This window comes from Scatophagus argus, chromosome 24, assembly GCF_020382885.2.
Source record: "Scatophagus argus isolate fScaArg1 chromosome 24, fScaArg1.pri, whole genome shotgun sequence".
NCBI lineage: Eukaryota > Metazoa > Chordata > Actinopteri > Scatophagidae > Scatophagus > Scatophagus argus.
In genome coordinates, this window is record NC_058516.1 from 2,901,782 (window position 1) to 2,927,046 (window position 25,265).

At 45.7% G+C, this 25,265-nt stretch overlaps 1 protein-coding gene and 1 long non-coding RNA gene across 2 annotated transcripts; one reads left to right on the forward strand and one right to left on the reverse strand.

Annotated features, from left to right (window-relative positions):
* Positions 1-24,110, reverse strand: LOC124055788 (sodium/potassium-transporting ATPase subunit alpha-1). Its single transcript, XM_046382910.1, has 23 exons — positions 23,900-24,110; positions 13,120-13,233; positions 12,458-12,517; positions 10,746-10,847; positions 10,457-10,558; positions 10,124-10,237; positions 9,529-9,663; positions 8,588-8,705; positions 8,199-8,467; positions 7,798-8,106; positions 6,185-6,319; positions 5,549-5,744; positions 5,266-5,441; positions 4,886-5,022; positions 4,593-4,743; positions 2,997-3,165; positions 2,752-2,906; positions 2,380-2,503; positions 1,402-1,547; positions 1,173-1,303; positions 925-1,026; positions 655-746; positions 1-381 (listed from the first exon to the last, which is right to left on the reverse strand). The coding sequence occupies exons 1-23, from the start codon at positions 23,909-23,911 to the stop codon at positions 353-355; spliced, it is 3,078 nt and encodes a 1,025-aa protein (XP_046238866.1). The 5' UTR covers positions 23,912-24,110; the 3' UTR covers positions 1-352.
* On the forward strand, positions 23,247-24,040 carry LOC124055795. Its single transcript, XR_006842799.1, has 2 exons — positions 23,247-23,664; positions 23,831-24,040. It is a non-coding gene; the product is annotated as an uncharacterized LOC124055795 (long non-coding RNA).
* Positions 24,111-25,265: the final 1,155 nt, after the last annotated feature.

Sequence of the window (25,265 nt, forward strand, 5' to 3'; positions counted from 1 at the left end):
TTTGTGGGACCTGACTCGAGCGCATTTTTATTGAACGTTTATAACTGTTAAAAACATGTATAAAATTGGTCCTGTTTCAGAAACAAGGCACGCATAGTCATGTCAATGTTCAGTGTTTACGTCATTATTAGCATTATCATTTATCAACATCATCAGCATCATCATCAGCACGTTCCATCTCAGTATTTGTCTAATAGTAGTATCAAGCATTCCCTAATATAAAAACATGTTCCAATTTTTTCTTTTTTTCACAGAGGTTAAAATTTTATTCCGAGCAGCAAGACAATATTCATGCAAAGACGGGAGTGGAGGAGAAGATGCGAGCTGACTGGACTGACAGGCTGACGGGTCTTTAATAGTAGGTCTCCCGTTCCACCCAACCTGGACACACAGGGAGAGAAAACAAACGGACACAAGATTCAGAGACAATTACTTGCGAAGGCTGGATAGATTTGATCTTTATGCTTCATTTAAAAGCATGCACAGAGACTGCAGGACAATGGAGGAACAACAGCCAAGTTTCTCCACCTTTATAAAATGCATCCATGAGGCGGAGGGAAGAGGAGAGGAAACAACCAGAGAGAAAGGAGCAGCAGAGATGGAGAATTGTGTGCGTGCCAGAGTAGATAATAAAAGCATGGATTGTGGACTCACCTCCTGGGCTGCGTCTGAGGATCAGCTTACGGATTTCATCATAGATAAAGATGAGCAGGGAGTAGGGGAAGGCGCAGAACCACCAGTTGGGCCTGGAAAACACACACACACACACACACACAAAAAAGAAAGCGAGATGAGAAACTGATCCAGTGCTCCAGGCGTGGATGAGCAACATGTGGTAGGTGGAGTATGAGTATTAGGGAGTCAACCAGATATGCACGGGGGCTCTCGGGCGGATTTTGAGATGAGTTTTTCTGCTTTGCTTACTTGAGAGGGTACATTCTGAGGGCGACGTCCATGCCTGGGCAGTAAGAGAGGAAGGCAGCCAGGGCGGTCTCCTCAAACAGTCCAAAGATCAGGATCTTGTTCCTGAAAAACACAGGGGAGCAATTAAGACTTTGAGAAAATGAAGCCGCAAACAAATTATTAAAATGACTGGACATGGGAATTCTAACACGGGGTTCTTTCACCAGGGTTTCAAAGCCCAAAGCTCCCGGTTCGGTTTTTGTACTCACTTCATGCCCTGCTGGAAGACGGAGTTCCTCCTGGTCTTGCAGATGATCAGATCGGCCCACTGGACGATGACGATGCTGACGAAGAAGGCGGTGTGGCAGGTGAACTCCACGATCTTCCTCTGCTCGTAAGTCTAACAGGGAACACGCAGGCAGAAACAGTTTACACCAGGCGACGATGACTCAAATTATGACCTTTACTTCTGGTGTGTCCCAAAAAAAGGTCACTGACCCACTGCTGTCCATAGCTGTCCTCCAGATCATTGATGTATTTGTTATCCCAGGACACTCTGATGCCCACCAGGGTGGAGGGCAGGAAGCCATTTTCAGCCAAGATCACAAAGTAGGTGAAGAAACCTGCCAGCGCCTGGATCATACCTGCAGGAAAGAGATGTGCGGTTGGATGAAGGCATCGGGATAAAAAGTCTGACATCAGACTGTACTTGAGTGAGCCACAAAATCAGTCTGAGTATAATCTGCTGATTAATGACTGAAATGAGTTTGTCTTTTGAGCGGTTTCACCCTGAATGAATGAATGCAGATAATACGTCCGTTTAGAATTTGGAATTAAACCAGCGATCAATAACTGATTAAGCAAACAAATTGGCCTGGTTCTCCTGGGGAAAACGAGATGAATGAGAAAGTGAATGACCGGCTCAGTCAAATTTGATGTGTCAGTCTTCTGAGGACGAAAATGAACAGAGGAAATAAATACACGAGATTTGGCCCTGTGAGGAATTACAGGTTCAATCAAATCTTTTAGTACATTAACTGTTGATATTGGCATGGAATAAACATACCATTAAAATATAATTTGAATATGTGAAACGTTTGACATGATACAAAAGGGGGAGGATTAGTTGAAAGACAGACTGAAAACAGGATTTCAGTCAGGATTTGTTTGCTTGCATTCTGCTTTTACAAACAAGGTAGTTCAGGAGGATTACGAGGCTCAAGACTATTTTTGGCTTCATGACTAAAGATGGAAAAATCAAAAGCCAGAGGGACTGCTCTATCATCACTCACACACATACACACACTCCAGTTCTCTATCAGTATGAGCCTATTTCTGGTGCATGCCACTCTTCTGGTTATCTTGGACCACCCAGATACTGAGCTGCCTTTCCAGAAAACTCCACGGAGGGTAAAGCCCAGGATCTGGTTTGATCTTAGCTCTGCGCTCTCTGAAGCGGGAGAAGCGTCTGTTTACCGATCTGTCCGTAGGCTATGCTGATGAGCCTCTCGTTCACCAGTTTGTCTGTTTTGGGGTTTCTGGGCTGTCTCTTCATGATGTCGCTCTCGGCTGCTTCATAAGCCAGGGAGATGGCGGGGACCTGGTGGGGGTGGTGGGGCAGGACACAGCACAAATTAATGAGCAAGCTGACACATCGACTCAGGACAACCTAAACCTGGAAAAGCATGCTATTTTCCAACAGCTTAGCCACCATAAAATGTTTGCTTCGTAAACTTTTTCTGTCTCCATGTGAAGGTGGACATTCACAAAGCGGGATCCCAGCGCCGTTTTGCATCTTCACAGAACAACAGGTACAAGAGACAAGGTTTGGACACCCCTGGTCTTTACCATGTCAGTTCCCAGGTCGATACAGAGGATGGTGACGGTTCCCAGGGGCAGAGGGATGTTGGCGATGATGAAGAGGAGGAAAGGGGTGATCTCAGGGATGTTACTGGTCAGGGTGTAGGCGATGGACTTCTTCAAGTTGTCAAAGATCAGACGGCCTGTGAGGAGAGTTAGAAGATCGAGCAGTTATAATGATGCTTTTTGCAGTTGCACTTCCACATTTCTGCAGGTATAAGCCTTGGTCTTACCTTCTTCCACTCCAGTGACAATGGAGGCGAAGTTGTCGTCCAGCAGGATCATGTCGGCGGCCTGCTTGGAGACATCAGATCCAGCGATGCCCATAGCCACACCAATGTCAGCCTTCTTCAGAGCGGGAGAGTCGTTCACACCATCACCTGTCACAGCCACGATGGCTCCCTGCAGAGAGACAAAATAATCAACATTCATGGTTGTGTCTGGAAATTATGCTTTTTGAAGATTTTATTTAAGCTGGAGAGGAGTAAAAAGTGTGACACTTTTGCTAAACAGACTTCAGCGAAGATGAGAAGTCAGACTGAGTTGTGGAAACACTCGAATGAACTCGCGGGTCCTGCTGCCTTTTCAGGGAAAAGTCACCATTCTTGCTGCTGAGTGATGTTTCCATTTTCTAACGTTGCGCTGCGTCACACAGAATAATTTCCTGTTGTCCGAGAGAAGAGCCTCGGTTTTCAAGTTTCGGGGCAATTGTGCTTTATGTGACAGAACAGACAAACGTGATGAAAGCGGATCAGAGGCGGATCAGTCGAGAAACAGGTCGCGGGACAATCAGTGGATGTGCCGCATGCTGACAGATAAAAAGCCTGTGGGATTTTCCTCTGGAAGGAAAAAATGATTGTTGTAAAAACACGTTACTTCTGATGACAGTGATACAGATTATTAGTTTCCCTCCCAGTGTTAATATCAGGGTCTCCTACTCGAGCAATAAACCGCTCATCCAGTGCATTTTTTAGATTTATTAAAGACGGTGCGAAGTATGAAGGTGGCTGACCAGTCGACTACACAGACCGTCATTCATTTGACCTGACGCAGCACATCTTTGCTCCTTTAACGACAGTAAACGCAGGGACATTTGAAATATAACCTCGATAGGTCATGTGATGAAATGTCAATAACAAATCAGAGCCAATCATCCTCCCACTCCTCCTCCTGGGAGCATCTGGGGAAACACTGGAATATATTATGCTTTATTAGTTCTGCAACTTTCTGACAGGCTCTCAGCTGTTCTCGGATCAGTGAGACGGCACATCCCCTGTGACTCGTGAACTTGATAGGAACACAACCACGCTGAATCCAAGTAAATCTGTACAAAATCGACTTCCATCAATTTCATCTTTTTCCATTAGAGAAATATATTATGTAGCCAGGCTTTTCTTAAATACAAAAGGTCAAGATGTGATATTAGCGCTATAATGTTGTTGACAGAGGCACTTGACCAGCTGATAACAAATAAAAACATTTATATAAATTAAAACAAAAAAGTTAGTCCACATAAAACTAATAAGAGTTTGCTGAGCCCACTGATGCACTCGTGAATATTCATATGCAGTTGAGGTCGCAGCTTGACAGATGTTATGCTTGATTATTCTGCCAACTTAAGTCATCAGACCAAAGCAATAATCATAAATAAGCATCAGGGGGATTGGGATATCAGATATTCACACATGAATTTCCATAATAAGGCGCAGGCACATGCTGTGTTTGCCAAACTGTGTTTGTGAAAGCGCAGTACAAACACGGCAGAAGCTTACAAGAGCAGGAAAATCCTCTCCTGGAGACACACAGCTCCTCACTTGTTATGTTCCTACCTGTCTTTGGCAGCCCTCCACAATGATCAGTTTCTGCTGTGGGGAGGTTCTGGCGAAAACAATCTCAGTGTGGTGCCTCAGGATGTCGTCAAGCTGCTCTGCGGTCAGATCTTTCAGGTCTCCACCGTGGACGACGCAGGCCTTGGCATCTCTGCAGGGAACACAAAGTTATGAGGTGATTTACACTCGTTCTCTGAGGCAGACAATAAGCAGAATAATTTGAAATGGGGCCCCTAACGCGAGCTCGATGTACTCCAGGTGCAGCTCCGGTAACTCATCAGTGCAGTCAGTACCTTGGGTTGACTTCATTGATTGGGATGTTCAGACGTGCAGCGATGTCCTCAATGGTCTCATTGCCTTCGGAGATGATGCCCACACCCTTAGCGATGGCCTTGGCTGTGATTGGATGATCGCCTGTTACCATGATGACCTACGGGGAGAGACGTTTGTGCCGATGAGTTTGATGACTCAAAGGGGGAACACTTTCATCAAGACTTGCGCTCAAATTCTTCCACTATATTGTCACTTGCACAGCCATTATGAAGCACAGATTTATTATTAATTAGGCCACTTGGGGGGCAAACATTTGTGCATACTGTGTATTCACAGTAAAACATAATGGAACGAGTAGGCCTACTGCAATGGGTTGTTTCCATTTTAATATGTCCTTCACCTTGATTCCAGCACTCCTGCATTTACCCACAGCGTCAGGCACAGCAGCACGAGGGGGGTCGATCATGGACATGAGGCCTATGAAGCACAGGTTCTCTGTGGGGAAGTTCAACTTGTCAGTGTCAAAAGCAAAGCCCTCTGGGAACTGGTCATCAGGCAGGTTGAAATGGCAAAAACCTGTACAGGACACAAGACAAAGAAGCAGTTTAAGATGAGAAAAAACGTCCAGTGAAGTGACTTCTCAAGTGTTCTGTCAATCAATCCCAACAGCCATCCATCCTTACCCAGTACTCTCTCTCCCAGACCTCCCAGCTCCAGGTAGGCGTTCTGGAAAGCGTCTTTCATCTCGTCATCCAGAGGCTGCTCTTTGCCTTGGATCATGATGGTGGAGCAGCGGTCCAAAATCCTCTCTGGGGCACCTTTCATCACCAGAAGGTGCTTGGACTGTCCGTCAGGTGTGCCATTTTTGTGAATGGAAAGCTAGGGGCGTGCAAGGAAAAAAATAAAAACAGGTCCGCTGGAGTTTCAGCTGGTTTTCCAGCTGGTTTTCAGTGTGTTCAGTTATGTTGCTTAATTTTCAATTTGTATAAAAAGAAGGCAGGTGATAAATGAGCTGTAAACACCATGTGCACGGCTTGTTTGACCTTTTCCTGAATCCTTATTAGGGAACGAACAGACAAGAAGTCCACTTTTAACAATTAGCAAGAATTCATAATGTTAGCAAAGGTCACACAAAGATTTATTCAACATTTTTATCTGAAGCCAACATAAGGAGGAGGAAACAACCCAACATTCAAAACTTCAATGAGCCTGCAACATTTCAAAACAATTAATATTATTTGGGAAAAAACATAACTGGTCTCCATATCCTCTTTTCAAAAAATGTCATTAATCGGAGAGGCTTGCCGCTCTTTGCTTACCTGGTACTTGTTGGTAGAGTTGAATGGGATCTCAGATATTTTGGGGTTTTTCTCTCTCATTTCCTGGACTGATCCGCAGCACAGCTCAATACATTTGAGCAGAGCCGACTCGGAGGCGTCGCCCGCCACATCTCTCTGGAGGAGGAAGATGGAGAGACCATCAATCTCTTAGGGACAATGTTCACCAACATTTCAGCTGGCTCTGTGAGGTATTGGACTTAATAAACAGTCTCATCCATCGGCGACTTGTGAGACAAATCTTATTACACACGTTTCTGTGTCCACCTCCAATGCAAAAACAAAAGCAGCAGGAGGGATCTGTTTGGGAAGCAGGCCATGAAAGAAAAATGCTAATTGTCTATATTTTTCCATCATAATCACTGGCCTTGATAAACACCAACCCCGTGTTTATGCTCCTCTCATTCTTGTAACAGTGACTGAGGGAGAAATAATGAGCAGAGAGAGAGAATGACTGGTAATTAGAGCCATGATGCCAGCCAGACATTTACAGGTGATTAACACACGCAGACGCACGCACACGCTCTTAAAACACGCACACATACATTAACAGGTTATTAACACAGGGTGGAAACCAGGGACTGGGCTCCAAGGAAAGTCAGGGAGCCAAGGGACATACGTACAACTGGTTGTGTGTTTGGGGGTGGTGTAATTATGTGGTAACAACGTGTGTGTATACACTCCAGGGAGAGCGATATAAGGCGGAAAACAAGCCTGCTGGCCTGAGTGGCATTCATCTTATTTTTTTTATTTATTTTTTTTAAATTCAAAGGTTCATTTATAAAGTCTTTCTTGTCTGATATTAAGATCGAAAATCAGTTTGTGTACACAGTCACACAAAAACACACCGCAAAGTCTGTGGGAGCTGCTTGTGACTCAGATAATGCTAATTTTGGCAAGCGAGCCTAACTAGCTTCTGAATGGTAACTAGTTAGCCGAGCTTTGCTGGCTTCCATTCCCATAGCACAACACAGCTCGCAGCTTCAATTGGTAATGGTAGAGAGTCAGGGTTGTGTGCACTCACTGAGAAGGGCCTTGTATCAACAGTTATAATAGGCTTTAAAGGGCTATTACGTGGTTCAGTCAGTAGTGCACAACAGAAGTTGACATCATGTCTCCCAGCAATGCCAGCCCATTGGAAACAGATTTGAACTCATCCGTCATGAGTACACTTGAACAGGTGTTGGCATTACTAGAAATGAAATGAAGCCAGTATCAGAGAAAAAGAACAATAGGACTATAGAACAGATAGAACAATGACACTTTTTCAGTTTTACTGTAATTTTCAAAGTGCTTGGAAAAGGCTGCAAATTAGAAATTGAGTCATCAGAGAAGGACCTCTAAATCCTGCCTACACAACGAGCACGCAAACTAAAGGCCTGGAACAACAGAAAAAGCTTTCTTGTTGCTGAACAAAGGATGAAAGACAATACTGACTTTTTGGTTCCAAGGGCTAATTATTCCCCTAATAACATTAATTCACGTGAAAGCTCCTGTTGCCTCAGAGAAGAGTTAGAATTCAGTGTTATTTATTCAGATAAACAGAAAAGGTGAAACACAATTGCTTGAGAAAAGAGAGTAAAAAGAAAACCTACCTTCAGGATGGGAACATTGCTCTGCTCTGCCAGGAACACGGCGCGGTTGCAGAGTCCGGCGATTCTGGCCAGGGACGCCCAGGTGGCAGAGCTCCTGTCGAAGGAGGTCCCGCTCTGGTTCTCGGTGGTGTCGGCCTCATGGATCTGGTTGTCGAACCACATGTGAGCCACGGTCATCCTGTTCTGGGTCAGGGTGCCGGTCTTGTCGGAGCAGATGGTGGAGGTGGAGCCCAGGGTCTCGACAGCTTCCAAGTTCTTTACCAGGCAGTTCTTCTTGGCCATACGCTTGGCAGTCAGGGTCAGACACACCTGGAGATGAGATCACGTGGGCCAGTTAGTTGCAGAGTTGTTGTTGGAATCCACAGTTGGACCGTTAACAGACAAGAAACATCAGGACTCACAGTGACAGTAGCCAGGAGACCCTCTGGCACGTTGGCGACAATGATACCGATGAGGAAGATGACAGCCTCAAGCCAGGTGTATCCAAGGATGAGGGACAGGATGAAGAAGGACACGCCGAGGAAGACGGCCACTCCAGTGATGATGTGGATGAAGTGCTCGATCTCAATGGAGATGGGGGTCCGCCCAACTTCAAGTCCAGAGGCCAGTGTGGCAATACGACCCATGACGGTGCGGTCTCCGGTGCTGATCACGATACCGCGGGCAGTTCCTGTCAGACAGAGGGGTAGATTTATTTTTAAAGGCAGAAAACAAAAGAGAAAAAGTCTCTAAACTACACATAAAATCCAGCACTGTCTCTGAATGGCTTTGATGTATCCTGTCATCATACCTTCAACACAGTTGGTGGAGAAGAAAGCAATGTTTCTGGTCTCCAGTGGGTTCTCATTGGAGAAGTCAGGAGTACGAGTCTGGGGCTCGGATTCGCCGGTCAGAGAGGAGTTGTCCACCTGAGGAATGAAACATAACTGTGACTGATGGAAAAAACAAACAAAAACAAACAAAACGATGTGGCCTTAAGAAAAGACAGCGGGAAAAACTAGGAGGATGGATGCCACAAAGGTCCTTTCTTGGGGCGGAAAGCAAACTGTCTCCTCTAAGTTTAAAGCCTCTTTTGTGTGGTTAAAACAGTGACTCGGGGTGGGGGGGCACATTTGCCTCACGTGGCACTCTTTGGGTCCATAAAGGAGCCACAGCTAAATGAGGCAGAGGCAGGTGACAAGATAAAACAATGAGTGATGCAGAGGTTGATTCAAGAAGCACGGGGCATAAATGGGTCAAGTGCTGCTCATGGACCTCGAGTTTAGTTTAGGGCCTTAAATGGGTCACAGACTTATTTTCTGTCTGTATAATAAAAATATCACTAGCCACATGAAAAGGCACGAGGGCCTTTATTAAAACAGTGACATCAAAGGATAAGAGTTTAAGAGGGCCATTTGGTGCCTCGAGCCCTTCTTCAGTATGAGAGTTAACGCTGAACAAACAAAGCGCTTGACATTTGAAATCCATATTCAGATCAACAGAAAGGTAATAATTGCTCACATCTCGCAGCGTTTGTTTAATTTCAAAAACAAATCCTTAACACAACTTCAGAAAGGTTCAAAGCACTAACAAAGAGTAATGTTTTTCAAGTGTCAAGCAGAGCACAGCAGCAGACTGAAATCCAGAAAGTCAAGGCTCCTTGGATGCTTTGGTGGAGAAACTGTTTTCAGGTTACATTCCTTAAATACGGATCCTGGACAGAAGATAATAACTTGTGTCGAGGTCACCAACCTTGCAGCCTTGGGCAGAGATGATTCTCAGGTCGGCGGGGATCCTGTCACCACCCTTCACCTCCACCAAATCACCAACCACCACCTCCTCAGCGTTGATGTGCTTCTTCTCACCACCGCGGACAACAAGGGCTTGCTACGAGACGAGACGAGACATGGCAGAGACAGACACTTCAGTACGACAGAGGAGACAGGGTGGCTTTCTTTAGCCGGCGTTCTTTCCTTTTCGTTTAACCGCCTCCACTTCAACATCCTGCATGCAAAAGCTCAATTTTTTCATATCAATGAAAAGGGTTTTCATTATTAACCTCCAAATTATTCAACAGGGCTAATGAGATGCAGATGTCAAGAGGACTCTTTTGTTTTTGTACCACAAAGAGAGTAGGACCGTGAATTAACACACTGCAATTATGAGCCGACATGGTGACAATAGCTGACTTTAATTCAGAGATGTGGTTTCAGTGTCGTGTTACACAGTGCCTCGTGTTTTTCAGTAATTTTTGGTGATCTTAGTACAAAACAGTGCGGTGACAGATATTAAAGCTAAATAAAGACAAAGAGATGAAATGAATAAGGGTTTAAAATGTTAGGTGTACCTGGGGGACCAGGTTCTTGAAAGAGTCCATGATCTTGGAGCTCTTGGCCTCTTGGTAGTAGGAGAAGCAACCAGTGATGATGACGACAGCAGAAAGTACAACACCCAGGTACAACTGTGAGCATGAAAAATATAAAACACTTACATTTGTGCAAGTCAAGGAAACATTTTGCCATCTACTGACTTCCTCACAATACTAACACAATGATACATCAACAAAAGTATTGTCAAATTCATAGCACCAAACCATCTGACAGCAAAATGCATTTCTTCTCGCTTTACCCTCCTAAAACATTTTACTGTAATCTTCGGATGGCTCATCAACTTTTCTTACATTATCATTTGCAGGCTCATCCTCCATTGCAGCCTGGATACCGTAGGCCAGGAAACAGAGGATGGCACCAGTCCACAGAAGCATGGAAAAACCGCCAAACATCTGAAGGAAGACAGGAGTGACCATTTGAACCCAGGGTTTGAGTAAAACACCTTCCCAATTTGTCAAAACTTGTGTATTATTAGACAGATGATACACTTAAACCTCAACACAGAAGCTGGAAAGCTCAGCAAGCATCAATACCAAGTCATGTATGAGCCAACCAAGCCAGGAAAAAAGCAGATGTCACCTGTTTGCAGAACTTGACCCACTCGGGCGTGGTGGGAGGAGGAGTGAGGGCGTTGGGTCCATCACGGGCCAGGATCTCTGCAGCCTTCGCACTAGTCAAACCCTGACAGGACAAAACACAGATTCAGCTCCAGCTGGTGATGAAAGTTCAGATTCTCTGCCAGACGTGTTGAGTGACTGACAGTTGACATCTTGGAAGTCAGATCAACAGCCATGTCTAATTATAAGTACAACAGAATTTGAAGCACATCCTTATTGTTTGCAAGCCAACCACACATGTACACACAAACTCACTGACACACATTTAAGTCCGGGGGGGTGGGGGGAACTGTGGTGCTACTAGTTGCCTGGCAACACAGCATGGACAGGAGAAAAAAAGGGCCATTTCCTTCATCAGCAGGTAGGAGAAAGAAAACTGAAGGAAGAGGAAGAGGAAAAAGAAGAGGAGCGGAGGTAAAGGAGGATGGGAAGCGAGAGGAAAAAGATACGAGACAAATGGGATCATATGAAATGAGGACACAGGGGCTTCTGCATCCAGTAAATTATTCACGACTGCTACATACGCCACGCATGCATGCAGAGCTTGGAGACCCCAGTTTAGAGGCACTGATTAACTATTCTCCTTGATCTTTCCTGCACGATCAGGAGCACATTTGCATGAGGAGAAGAGGGCTGGTTGGAGTGTGTCAACCTTACACTTATGTCACTTAAGGTGTGGTTTGTAATTTGGGGAAATAGATTTCTTTGCCAAGATTTAAATGAGAAGATTGTTATTGCTTTTATATACAGTAAATGTGATGTTAAAGCCAGCAGACTGTTATTTTAGCTTAACACAAAGACTGAGAATGTGGAAACATCTCGCCTGTTGGGTCAAAATCACCACCGCTAAAGCGCACCACTTACATATCTTAGTTATTGCCAAGAATTTGACCTTCGTTCAAATCTAGAAGCTAAGCTAGGTTATTCAGCTGCAGGCTGTAGCTTCATATTTTGGACAGACAGAGACCGAGAGAGACATCAACCCGATCTTGTCCCTGACAAGATAATAAACGCATGCAGTTCCCTTTAAGGGTGGCACAGGAAAAGTTCATGCAAAAATAAAAATGTGTAAGTGAGTAAACACAAAGATAAGAATTTTACTGCTGCGTGCTGAGCTGGTTTTTGCATTATTCAAGGTGAGTGTTGAGCACAGTGACACAACTCCACTCTCATTACCCGCTGGAAAGGAGATGCCGAATCCGAAAAAGCACTTCCCTTGAAATCTTAAAGAGAGCTTCAGCAATATATGGATCTGTGCCGATACTCCTCCTTTTCCCTGCTACTTTCCCCTCCCCCTCTTTCTGTCCCACTCTCCCTCGATTGGCGTTCGGCTTAATAAAGCCCCTGGAGGGATGAGCCTGTATCACTGAGCTGATCACACTCTTCCTTCATCTTGTGGGAGAGGAGCTCTTTCCCCTCCACAGTCCTCCGTTTAATCTAAACCTCAGTTTATCATTCAGCAACTGACGGGATGAGGAGAAGCTGCCGATATTCCACATTAATCTGATATCTCTGGGACGTTAACACTTCGATATGGGGCCTGGAGACAGGAACGCTGGCCACCAAAGCGACATCTCAGTGTGACGTTTAAAGCTGCAGGTGAGACACGTTTCAGGTGTGAACACATTCAAAATGGCGCAGACGTAACACACACACACTCCACATCTCACTCACATTGCTGAGGTCTGTTCCATATTTGCGATTGAGCTCATCGAGGGTCAGCTTGTGATCATCCTGCAAAGACACACAGAGACACAAGGGCCATCATTCCAGTGTTTATGGTTTATGACTGTGTGTTATGTCTTGTGTGCGTTCAACATGCCAAAAGACGGTGATATTTACAGCGCATTGTGCGCTGACCTTTCATTTTTAAATGACTACCTCTCACAAGGACAGGGCCACAACAACGACAGAGAAATATTCGCAGTTTAGGTGAAAGAAAGAACGAATGGATGAGGAGGGAGCTGAAGATACGGGGGGAGGGAAGAAGAAAGCGAGGGGGGGGGAACAGAGGAGGAGGAAGAAAAGCAGGGGAAGGATGAATGTAAATAGGTGGAAAAAGTGGAACGAAGGCAGTAAGTCAGCAATAAACTGAGGAAAGAGGAACATGAAATTAAGTGAGGAGGGAAGAAAGGGAGAGGAGGAGGATGCAAAGGAGCTGAATAAAACACCTTGAAGTTGGATATTTTTTCAGTTCTTGAGTGTGGGTTTGCATGAGAGTAAGGTGGCAAAAGGAGGTACAACAAACACGACAGGAGAGGAGGAGAGTGAGTGGACGGTCCGAGGAAACAGAGGTCTGGAGGTTCAAAAAACAGAAGTGAAGCTGGCACACTCACCATGTCCACTTCCTTCTTCAGTTCATCCATATCCTTTTCTTTCTTCTTCCCCTTCCCCTTCTTCTTGCCGCCCTGCTCCGAGGTCGCAGCCAGTTCATACTGCTCACGTCCTTCCTGGAAACACAGCAGAGGGGGGGACAACAAAAATGCTTCACTTGTTGTTGGGCCAAATCTGGTTAGAGACAAACAGCTGGTTCACACTTATTCCCATTTTCTCCTTTTTACGGACTCTGATGAGCGTTTGTCGAGCACAAGTTATGGTACATATGTTGTACAAAAGCTACACTTTAAGCAGTTTAAACGTGTATCCTAGGAAAGCGAGCCCCGGTTAACACACATATTAAAAGGTATTTTTAGATCAGCTGCACCCAACTGCTTAAAACAAAACTGTTATTTACCTACGTGCATGTGTCCACGCCATCTCGAACTGTTTATATTTGAACACTCTCAGGGGGGTAACCAAAGGAGACCATGCATAAGTAACATGCTGACTACCGCTGAGGTGCGTCCGATGCAACGTGAGCACGTCCGATGACTCAAAACGCCAGAAGACATTTTGTCATACTGCATCCTTTTCAAAGACTCCACGTGGGTCAGTCAGTGGACTTAGAACCAGATACGGAAAAAAGAGAAAGGAGTGCACACAGCCCTGTCTAAAATGGAGGAAAAAGTGTGACCTAAATTGGGGAGACAACTGTCAAAAACTTCAACCGTCGGAGAAGGAAAGCGTCACCTCTGTACTTGTCACACAGAGTGAGATCAAGAGCCCTGCTGGACGAGCAGAGGAGTGATGAAGTCTTGGATCCTGGCTTTATGGACACCAGTGCCATCTGTCACTGCAAAAGGAACTCTATGGGGATCCACTTTTTCAGAGTTTGCAAACTTTTGAAAGGCTTTCTATTGTGAGAGCAGCTTTTTAAAAACCATTTTCAGTGTGTTTTGATCCAACTCTGTCAGCTGACAATTGGACTGAAACTCTGCTTTCTATGTTACGTCTTTATACTGAGTATTCATCAGCAGTACGCCATGCACAAGTGAAACTCAGGGTGTTAAGATTCTCCTCTGCCAGATTACTCAATCGTTCAAATCCCTGATGAGCACCAGCTGCAGGTTTTTACTGATCAGCAATATCCTCCATAGCAACGGTGCACGCATCCAATATACCCATCAGCACTGGAGAAGGAAGTGCCGGTTTCAATCAGACCGGCAGGAACAGAAAGAGATTCAGGCTGGGGGGCCACGCTATCCCTGACTGGACTCACAGCACAATGAAACTGCCGGTCCACATCTTTACAAGAGAGACCTGCCTCCATCAAAACATCCCGGATCAAGTTGTTGCACTTGATAGGTGGGAACGTGAGCGCACGCTATTACAGACTCCAAACTTTCATTCTGTTGTGTAATCCTGCATTGCACAGGGACAAATAAATGACCTTTAATCCTTCTGGGGGGGAAAGAAGGATCAGTCAAGCTCGAGAGTGACGGTGCACGAACCCCGTGAGGCCAACGGGAGAAGCACGTGTGGCGTCGGTTTCGGTCAGTTAGAAGATAACTGCTTTTGTTTTTGTGAGAGATTAGGCCGCAGGGTGAAAACAAAACGCACTTGTTTAACACCCGCATTTTGCAATAACGGGTGCCACTGGCTGAATGGGAACAACACACAGAGCTTTACTCATTCACCGACAGCTTTCCTAAACATAAACTCTCCTGTTAAGTACCTCAGCCAAAGCCTGGAGTGGAACAATAAACTGCACTGGAGTCATTTACTGGTAATCACACACGGGGACATTTTGTTGATTTTAACTCTGACTGCGGTGCAAATTCTCTCGCTGCAGGCAGGGAAGATTTTAATTACAGAGAGAACATTTTGAGGCTTAGACCTGGATCTCACAGGCACAAGCACACGGTTCACATGTCCTCACAGACACATCCTCAATGTGTGGACGTCCCCTATCACACCATCAGCTCTGGCACTCCAGCGCACAGTGACAGGCCGCCTGTCCTCCGTCCCCTTTCTCTCTGCTGTCTCCTCCGCAGACGTCCCCTCTCATTATCAGCGGCCACTGTGGCTGACAGAGCAACAAAGGCCCGAGCAAAGACTGTGTCTGTGAGACGGCTGCGAGACAGCAGGCGTGCGAAACAAGGGTGACAGATAGAAGGTGAGATGGGGGGACGGGCGAAGGGGACCAGAGAGACAGAGGGAGGTGGGGACAGGGGAGGAATTTTAAAAGATATAAAACTTGAGCAACAGTGACACAGGGCACTAAGGTGAGACGCAAAAAAGTGATGAAAATCACACAGCAGTAAACAACAAAATGATTTCTATCACTCGCCAAAGAGTGTCCAAGTTAATGGACACCCAAACAGAACTAAATCGCCCAATGTTATCAATGCTGGCGTAGAAACTCCTTCTATAAATTTCACAAGACACGAACAGCCTTCTCTCAGACAGGCCATCAAAAACCGAAAACAGTGTCTGTTAATCCAGAGACACAAACAAACACTGTGGGCAGCCAACACTGGACATGATCTGATCAGCCTCAGTCTTCAGTGCTGATAATGAACACATGCCAACACACCAGTTTAAGATGGCGACCCCGTTGCACATGACCTGCTAACTTCAGCATGTTAGCAGCCTCACTAAACATTTCAGCATGCTGATGTTGGCATCCAGCAGCTGAACACACTGCTGTGCCCAGGAGCCCCACAGCACATCACTGGACACGACGGTACATTTATAATGCAACATAAAACTACACCATAGCTGAAGATTTTATCCATATTTCCCACTGTACAAATACAACAGACAAGTCATTATTAGCAACAAGTTGTGCATCATGTTGTAACAGGTGAAGAGTACGCGTGTGTTTCAGGGAGGTAACTGGAGACTGCAACACGAGAAGGCAACATCGATTAGCAGTTAAGGCTCGTCAATAATTCAGCACCGTACAAGGATCAGAGGTGTTAGCATGTTAGCAGGTCCGCCAAAAGACCAAGTGACTACTGATGAGCTATTTGTCTGCATGCAGCACCTCAGTGTGCAGCAGCCATTTTGAAAACTCATCAGGAGGTCACATCAGAATCAGAATCAGAATTCCTTTATTTATCCCTGGAGGGAAATTCTTGGTGCTGAATGCAAAATGACACACACAAACACACACACACCGGGATGACCAAAGATGGACGTCCTGCATTTAGTCACGGTCATGGAAATATGCTAACTAATATTGTTTATCTACTGCATTAGTCTTTTCCAGTTTCCCAGGGAGTCACCAGAGCAGAGAGTGTGATCCCAGCACATGTTGTTATTGTTGCTCGGGCCCCCCTGGCCAGCTAAGCTGGGAAAACACTGAGCCTGGCTCTGGATCACTGCGGCCAGATCCTAGCCTCAGGACCCCTGAAGGCCCCCAGGGGCCATCTGGCTTCAGGCAAATATTTCCAAACAATGTTCCAGAGCCCAGAGCTGGAAAGCTGAGTTGTTTCCAACAAGACACCACAGAATACTGAGCACTGGTGGTTTGTTTCAGCCTCATCTATATACAAAGATATCAGATTTATTGTTTCCAGTGTTTATTTATAGCATAAAATTAGAGAAGACCCATCAGAATACAATAAATGTTGTCAAATCAGGATTCATTTTTTGAAAAGCCTTGATACCCCAGTAGATATTTAGAGATAATGAATGGCATTCTTCTGTGACATAAGGGAAATTAAAATAAAACTATGTCACATTGGTAGGACTGAACTAAATGTTTTTATCATCACCAAAAAATGGTGTTAATGCTGTACAATATGAATGGTAATGAAAACAGGTCACATAATCTTGGGTTGCCTGAAGAGTCTGAACAGCAACCAATAAAGCTTGTGTTGTCACCAAGATCCAAACTGCTGATTTCAAGTGCAACACCTCAAGTGAATGCACAAGATGGTGAGGAAATGTTAAATATTTAAAGGGCGCATCGTCCCTGATAACAGCCTCAAAGAGCGAGCCGAGGTTCAAACATTTCAACTGAAGCTGCACTTTCCTGCTTTGAAAAGCTGCTGCCATATTAGACCAGCAGATGTTTACATCTTGACAAGCACCGTCAAGCCTGAGCTGCTGCACAGTCCCTCTGCATCTGCTCCTGACATTTTCCTTTGAAAGACAGAGCAAATTAACAAGTCAAGTTACCTGGATGTGCAGTCCCAAAGTGTGGTCAACTATAAACTATGAAACTGGCAACTGACAGCATTCGTTTTTGCTTTGTGAAATCTCATCTTGTCTCACGTGAACTATAAAACGCCAACAGGGCCAACAAGCTTCTTCCTGACAGGTTGGTTGAAAATATCTTCTGCCAGCGTGTGGCATTTACGATCACGCGGCCGCGTTAGCAGAACAAAAACCAAGCTGTTGATGACACATCTCCGCCCAGCTTCGCCCAGCTTTTAGCGCGATTAAAGCGCCAGCCGCCACGCTTGACTGACATTCTGTTTTTGCACTTTCATTTTTCTTCAGTGCGTGGCGTTCGGTGGCTGCACACATCATACATTTCCAACTCAACACATCTGTGGGTGCGCGCGCCATCAAGGGAGAGTCCCACCTGATCACGAGGTGCCACTCTTAACTAACCCGACCACGACAAGCAGAGCTGGAGAGAGACTCGTCTGGGATTTAGTCAGCTTACTCACGTCGTACAGGAATGAGTTCACCCACTCCAAACCACTTCCTGGCACTGCACTCACCGAGACCTTATCAGTCACTGCAACTGTTGTGTTCCTCACCCACGCAACAAAAATGCCACGATTTCTGAGACGAAACAAAACTCTCCAGGTGAGCGACACGATTGGAAAGTATCGGGCGCCATCATCAGAGGCGTCGAGTGTCACCAATCAGACTTAACGCCTTGAAGACAACAAGGTCAACGCATCACCACCTCAGAAAGCTCAGAGCGGGAGGAGTATGTATTTATAGAAAAACAAAATAACCATCGTCTCAGGGGGAACAAAGGGGGAGGCGGGTGAGGAGAGGCCATGGAGAGCAGAAATGGATGTATGCTCCTGAGCAAAGGCATGACAGAAGATGACAGAGGGGGAGAAGTGTTTCCTGTGATGATCTCTCTCTCTCTTTCACACACACACACACACACACACACACACACACACCCCTACTGGACACAGAACAATAGACCTTTGTACGACTTCCAATAAATCTGCATCAAAAACACAAACAAAAGGCTCAGAAGTCTTTTCATGTGACTGCGGCCATGTGGGCTACTTTATCCCGCGGCGAGGCCGCTGCGAGGCCACTGCGTTGTCCTCAGCCCACTGCAGAGATTTGTGGGAATTTCAAAGTGGACTCTGAGCAAGGAGGAAAAATTTACAGAAATGTAACTTCATAAGTGACCCGGGTCTGCCACAGCTAAATCTGAGCAGCTTCAGTGCAGATTACAGACTGGAAGGCCTCGATCACCGACGTCGAGTTTACGTCGTGTCGGTTTCGTTTAGGGAGTGGACGCAAACGCTGATCCCGATTCAGCTGAAGAGTGTGAAGGAACCTGAACCGAAGGCTGCAGACTTAAGTTCGGCTCAGGAAACTGAACGAAAGTAAACTCGACTTTTTGGTGTCAGGAAATGAGAAAAGGATCTGTGCGAGAGGGAGGCCGAGAATGAATTTGAGAGACGTATAAAAGCTGAATGAACGACCCTCCCTCACAGCAGTGAAACCCAGGAATTTCTGAGGCCTCTCCCCCCCTTTACCCCCCTGATACTCTGCCGCCTGAGAGAACAACGTCCTAAAGGCTCAAATAAACACCAGGAGAGAGCGATCGGTCAAGCGCTCGCATATTTTAAAGCACACACTTTTTACAGGCAGACTTGAATTCCTACGAACAGTCCGTCCCAGTGCCAGATACACAAGCTGCTCATTCAACTGTGCCGACACACACACACACACACACACAGTGCTGGGACTCTGCCCGGTTGCCACCGGCGACTATTGCCACACCTCTGGAGATATGTGAATGGACAGAGTCAAGTGTTGTAGCCCCTCCCCCGCTCTCTGTCTCCCTCCTCTTTTCCCATGTCCTCCCCCTCTCCTCTCCCATTCCCGTCCCTCCTGCTTTATTCTCTCATTTCCTCCAGCTACCCCGTCCTCTGTTTAAAACGCTGAAAAGAAAGTGTGTTAATTTACACGCGGTCGTGTTTAACACGCTCTTCACGTCCTGCGAAACTTTCACCGTTCTCCAAGCAGAACAAAAGTGAATGAATGAATGAATGAATGAATGAATCAATGCCCTGCCTTGTTGGAAACTTTGCGGGCACTTTCCTACTGCCAGAGTGACGCACAACCCCGCTGAACTGAAGGCTGGACAAAATGCCACCATCCAACTCACTTCTTCAAGTTTAATAAGAAGAAAGGGGAATTTTGCGTTATGCAACATGCACTGCACCAGTTTGGTAATAAAAACAAATACATGCATAGGTTTCAATACTTTAACATAACATAAGATACGGTGAACTTTACTGATCCCGCAGTGGGGAAATTCACTTGTCGTGGCAGCTCACAAGAACAGAAAAAGAGTGCAAAAAGCAAGAAGTGTGCAAAAACAGTTACAAAAAAATATAAAGGTAACATAAATTAACAATTTGGCAAAACAAAGTACAATATACAGCTATATACAAGTCCTCATAAGGGAGGAAAAGAGGACTAGACCATTGAATTATATAGTCAATTTGAACACTTTGAACATGTATGTAAAAAAAATAGGCCGCATCTAAAATGACTGGAAACTCTGCCTCATCTCTCTCTCTGTTTTCATATTAAAGGTATTTTGATGGGCTTTATTGAGTTACACTGGATGTTGTTCTGTCTGACCTGAAGTATGACTCCAGCAAGTTATTAACATTTGTGATAAAGTGAACTCAGCCTACACGTCACAAAACATTTGGAAGTCGGGGGAAAAATCCTCTCAGCGTTCCACCTTGTCCAATATGGCGTCCCGCTGCTGACACAGAGGCGGCTCGTAGGGAGCTTAAAACTGCACGAACACATAGAAATATCAAATCTCATCGAGTCACGATCTCCTGCAACAAAAACACACACACACACGCACACAAAACGCCTGTGCCGATTATCCACACAGAATTACTGTGCAATAATGTAAAGTCCTCAGTGGGGGAAAAAAGGCAGAAGCAGACATCTTGTGTCACCTTTGAAGACAGAAAATCTTTTTACACAGGAAAATATTTCATTTTGCACTCTCTCAGCTCTGATCAATTGTTCTGTATGTGGGGGGGGATAAAAACAAGTCACTTAAGAGCTGAACAGGCAAACTGGAGCTGCTCTGGACCAGAATGAATGAACCAGTAAATCAATGGCTCCTTTCTTTGCCACTTTCAGGCACTGGCCACACCTCGATGACATTAACCGGCCGGGACGCCATAGCTACAAGCTGCATCATTTCCTCAAAAGGGGAGAAAAGCTGATCGTGTCACAGATATTTATCTCAGATATTTACAACTTCCTGCGTTTTCAGCTTCTCATAATCACATGAACAAACAGCCCATTGATTCAAGCTTCAGTGCTTAAGACCTGCGTCATGACTTCTCCATCCTTTGGCCGTGAAGAAAGTCGTCTTTCCTCACGCAGGAGACGCACGGACGGAGGCAGAGGAACAGTGCGCTCCCAAGTTTGTTATTTTTAAAGCGCATGTTCCACTTTCGCTGAGCAACAGGCTTGCAGAGAGAGTTCAAAGAGCTGCCACAGAAAACAAATCGCAAGGCTCAAGCTGCTTAGCCAAACAGAGGCAAAGACGGAGAGGGAGAGACGGCATGTGAGAGAATGGAAGAGGGAGGGAGGCTGAAAGGAAAGCAAATGACAAAAGAGCAGCAAAAGAAACAGCAAAAAAAGGTGGATGAAACAAGGCACAAATAAAGAGAAAGGAGGACTTAACAAACAGGCAGAGATGGGGTGAGTGTGAGAAAAGAGAGAAACAAGGAGAGAGGGAGTAGACTGTGTTGTGTCACAGACAAGAGGTGGTGTGTGTGACAAAAGGCCCGCTTAATACACAATGACTGCCGAGCGGAAAGAATGTTAAATCCTCAGAGAGAGAGAGGGGGAGAGGGTGGGAGTGGGAGGGGGGAGGAAAACAGGTACAAACAGGGAGAACAAGAGGGGATGTGAAGGTGTAGGTGTGCCCCTTTGGCTGAGGTTAAAAGTGGCCGAGGGCCGACAAAAAGAACAGCGTGAAGAGTCCTCACTCGGAGCGGGGCTCGGATGCCCCCCTGCAGTCCTGCAGTTTCTCGGACACAAAATATGAGTTCTAAGACCCCTGTATGGTCATGTTTATTTTGCCTTTTGTGGTTGTGACTTGTGTCAGTTCAGGTATCTTGCAGCTGACCAAACACATCACTCCACTGGGAAAATCTACTGTAATTACGGTACGTTGATGCTCACTTTTCTCCACCATTGTGAAGCAGGCTTTTCAAAAACTGTTGCCAAACTTCAGATTCAGCCAGTTAGGGAGAAAAACAAGCTCGCTGATGCGTTGAAATACTGTCCTGGACCCCCCCCCCCACCTGCAAAGCACCACTGGCCAGTTCAGCAGCCAGTTTCAGCCCCACCCCTGCCTCTTTTGTCCCTCTTCTCTATCGCGTCTGGGAGACAAGTTGCTCATCGGTGGCAATGCGGCAACTGGTGCCCTAATATTGATCCCCACCCCACCGCCTTTAAAGCAATCAATCTCCCCTCTCACTCCCCTCAGCTCCCTCGCCTGTTTCTTTCTGTTTATTGCACTGTGCTGCCGATGTGATGAGAAAACACTGCAAAGCACAGAAAGGGCAGCCAAAGGGTAATCTCATATTGGAAATGAGCGGGAGGTGCACGTCCGAACCACAGGGGGGGAAACTGGGAATAAAAAAATAAAACCAAGCATCGCTGCCAGACTCGTCTCATACCTGAGCTCCTTCTCACTGCCCTGACTCTTCTCCATTACAACAAAACAACTTCTCATCCTCCCTCTCCTCCCCCCTCCACCTCTCTCTTCCTCGCACCACGAAAGCTCTGTAGTGTCTATTATCTCTTCCAAGTCTAGCTGTTTGATGGTGCCAGCACTGAATGCACTGGAAGAGAGGAGAGGAGGGCTGGAGGAGGAAGGAAAGGAGGGAGACGCAGTGGGGGAGGTGGAGGGAGGTTGGATGGGGGCAGGGCATGGCTTTCATCACATATGGGAGAGGGGAAGTAAAGAAAAAAACAACAAAAAAAGGCAGCAGCCAAGAGAGAACCAGCAAAGATTTTCAGAATCATAAATGAGCACCAAGGAGGAAGGAAGCAAGACTGAATGAGCCGTTCTGCTTCACATCTCCCGCCAGATCTCGCTCTCGGTCCATCTTTCTCTCCCTTTAAGTGCCTCCCTCCATCCCTCCATCCCTCGCAGGCTGAATCCATAATGAGTGTTTCTATTGCGCAGCGTGGCTGGGTGTGGCGACAACTGATATTTTACACAACAGGGTTCAATCTCATCCCATACGATTCAGTTTTGGGGAGAATAACAACTAGAGTGTGTCTAAAACTTCAACAGAAGGGCTGCTGCTGAATCACTCGTTTGACTCTGAAGGGATGCTTCTTCTCGTCCTCTCTGAGGAAATAATGGCACTCTACAACAAATGTCAGGGCAAAAACAGGACAGGCGAGCGAGGAAGAGCGACGCCTGAAAGCTAAGACGAAAATGAGACGGAGATCTTCCAACGACACCTGAAACCTCACATTATAATGTCTGTTCAGACTACTGATATGTCATACAATCTATTCAAACAGTCTGTCAGTGCTGGGTGGCGCATTTAGGGATTTTCGGATATGACGTCCAGGCTTTCAAAAAAAACACTTTCTTCACATGCTTCCTCACAGTTTACTCCTGCACCAGCGACACTTCAGTGCCACAGTGGAGCTTTCGAACTGGCATCACACAGAAGCATGTGAGCCTGGAAAGCAGCCACTCTCCCGGGGTTACCCTCCCTAAAAGGTGTGCAGATCTGCCTCCAGATAAGTTTGAGATAATTGGTCACAGAGGTCCACATCTCCCAGCTGAGGGAAAAACGTGGGTTGGCCTTTTAACATATCCCTCCCACTGCCAGGCCATTACACCCAGAAAACACAGCTGCTCTGTGCGAGTGCCGCACTGAAAACAGCAGAACAGCGAATGTTTGTTCCCGATGGCAGAGCATCACTGATGGGGAAACTGCTTCATGTGCGGCGTAATGTAGAAAAACGCACACGCAGCCTGAGAGCGCATTTGGCACTTTCTTTCGACTCACGTTAGACTAAAAATACCGGCCCAGACCGTGAAATAGCCGCCTGCGGCCATTAACACAGTTTTTCAGCTCAAACGGCTTTAATTTCCACAGCTGAATACTGTTAGCCAGTAAAACTTTAACAGTCCAGGCGTTTTGAGAACATCCCGTTATGTAACCGGACACCGCGCCGCTTGAAGGCACCGAAAAGCATCTTTGTGACGGATGGAAACTTGTTTCTCGGGAGTTATTTACCAGCCGAGATAAATGAAAAAGGGGGTGAGTTATCACAGCACTCCGAGGCGGCTTTTGGAGCTAAAACGGAGGGTTGTTGCTTCTCTTCACACACGCGAGCCCCCCACCCCGTGACAACATCAACATCGATAAAGTAAACCACTTGTTTGAATGGCCAAGTTTTAAAATACACTTTTTTCCCCCCGCGCAGTAAACGTCTCACCATGGAAGACTGTTCGCGTCTGCGAAGACAAACAAACAACAGAAGTATTATACTCACTCCTCTTCCCATGGTGGCCGAGATGTTGACTTTCTTCCCAGTTCAAGTAAAAATTGAGAAACAGAAATCCACCTTAGAAATTATGTACAATTAAAAAAAAAACTTAAATCAAAATAAAACTCCTGGATGTGACCGTTGTTGTTTTTTTTTTTTTGGTTTTTTTTTTATTTTTTCTTCAGCACGTGTCACTCCTCCAGAACACACATCCAAGCTCGCGAGCCGCCGCGGCAGACCGTCCAATACTTATAGACGGCGTTCCTTCCATTGTGACGTCGACGCCGTTTGCCATGGTAACCCCACGGAGGGAGGCGGGGCGTCCTCCATTATTGGGCGTTTTTGTTTTTTTTTCTTCTTCTTCTTCTTCTCTTTTTTCAGTTTGCCATACGACACACACACACACACACACACACATCATTCAACATGGATGGACAATTACATCCAGTTATAGGAAACAAAAACAAATATCAAAGCTAATTATTGTTATAATATCACAGGGAAATATCATCATGGATATCATGGAGGGAACAAACAATGACGCAGCAGCAGTGATCATGTTAAATATGACATCTTGATGTATATGATGTGATATTTCTTAAAGGAACAGTTCGACATTTTATTTTAAGAGAGCTAATTGGTTAAATTTAACAGAGGTTTCGACCTGTGATTGGTGCATGAACCCATATTTTCCAAAATACCACATTTTCAAAAGATGTTTGATAGAAAAAACTTAAATAATTTATAAAACACTATTACGCAAATGTACTGCAACCAGCAAAACATCCAAAAGTTGGACCACTCTTGATTCTGTTGCGACCAAAGTTAGATGTTTCTGGACAACATTTAACAAACACATTATAGGCTCATTGCATCATTTTGTCTTGAAAGGAAAAAAAAAACAATTTTGATTTTGTTACCTTTTGACAGAGCCACGTAAGCTCATTCCCTGTTTCCAAATTTTATGATAAGCTAAGCCAATCAGCTCTTGGCTGTTGCCATCTCCTCACCTGACTCTCAGCCAGAAAGCAAGACAGCAAAGTTACCAAAATGTGCGAGTATTGCTTTAAACTTGAGCTGTTTTGTTCTACTGTGAAAAGAGGCCCACCCCCACCGTGCCTTAACACACACACACACACACACACACACACACACACACACTTCTGATTCATCTACACCTCATCCGGCTTAACAGCTGGGTTCGCAGACACCTCCTTTCCCCTGCTGATTTGACAAGGTTGTTGCGTGCTGATAGCGGACAGCCAACTTCTGAAGCCTTCTAAATCCAGAGCAGCGAAAGCAGATTTGTCTGTGTGACACTGCCATTGCAGTACTGTAGACGCACTGCGTGTGGACGAGACGCACAGCAGTA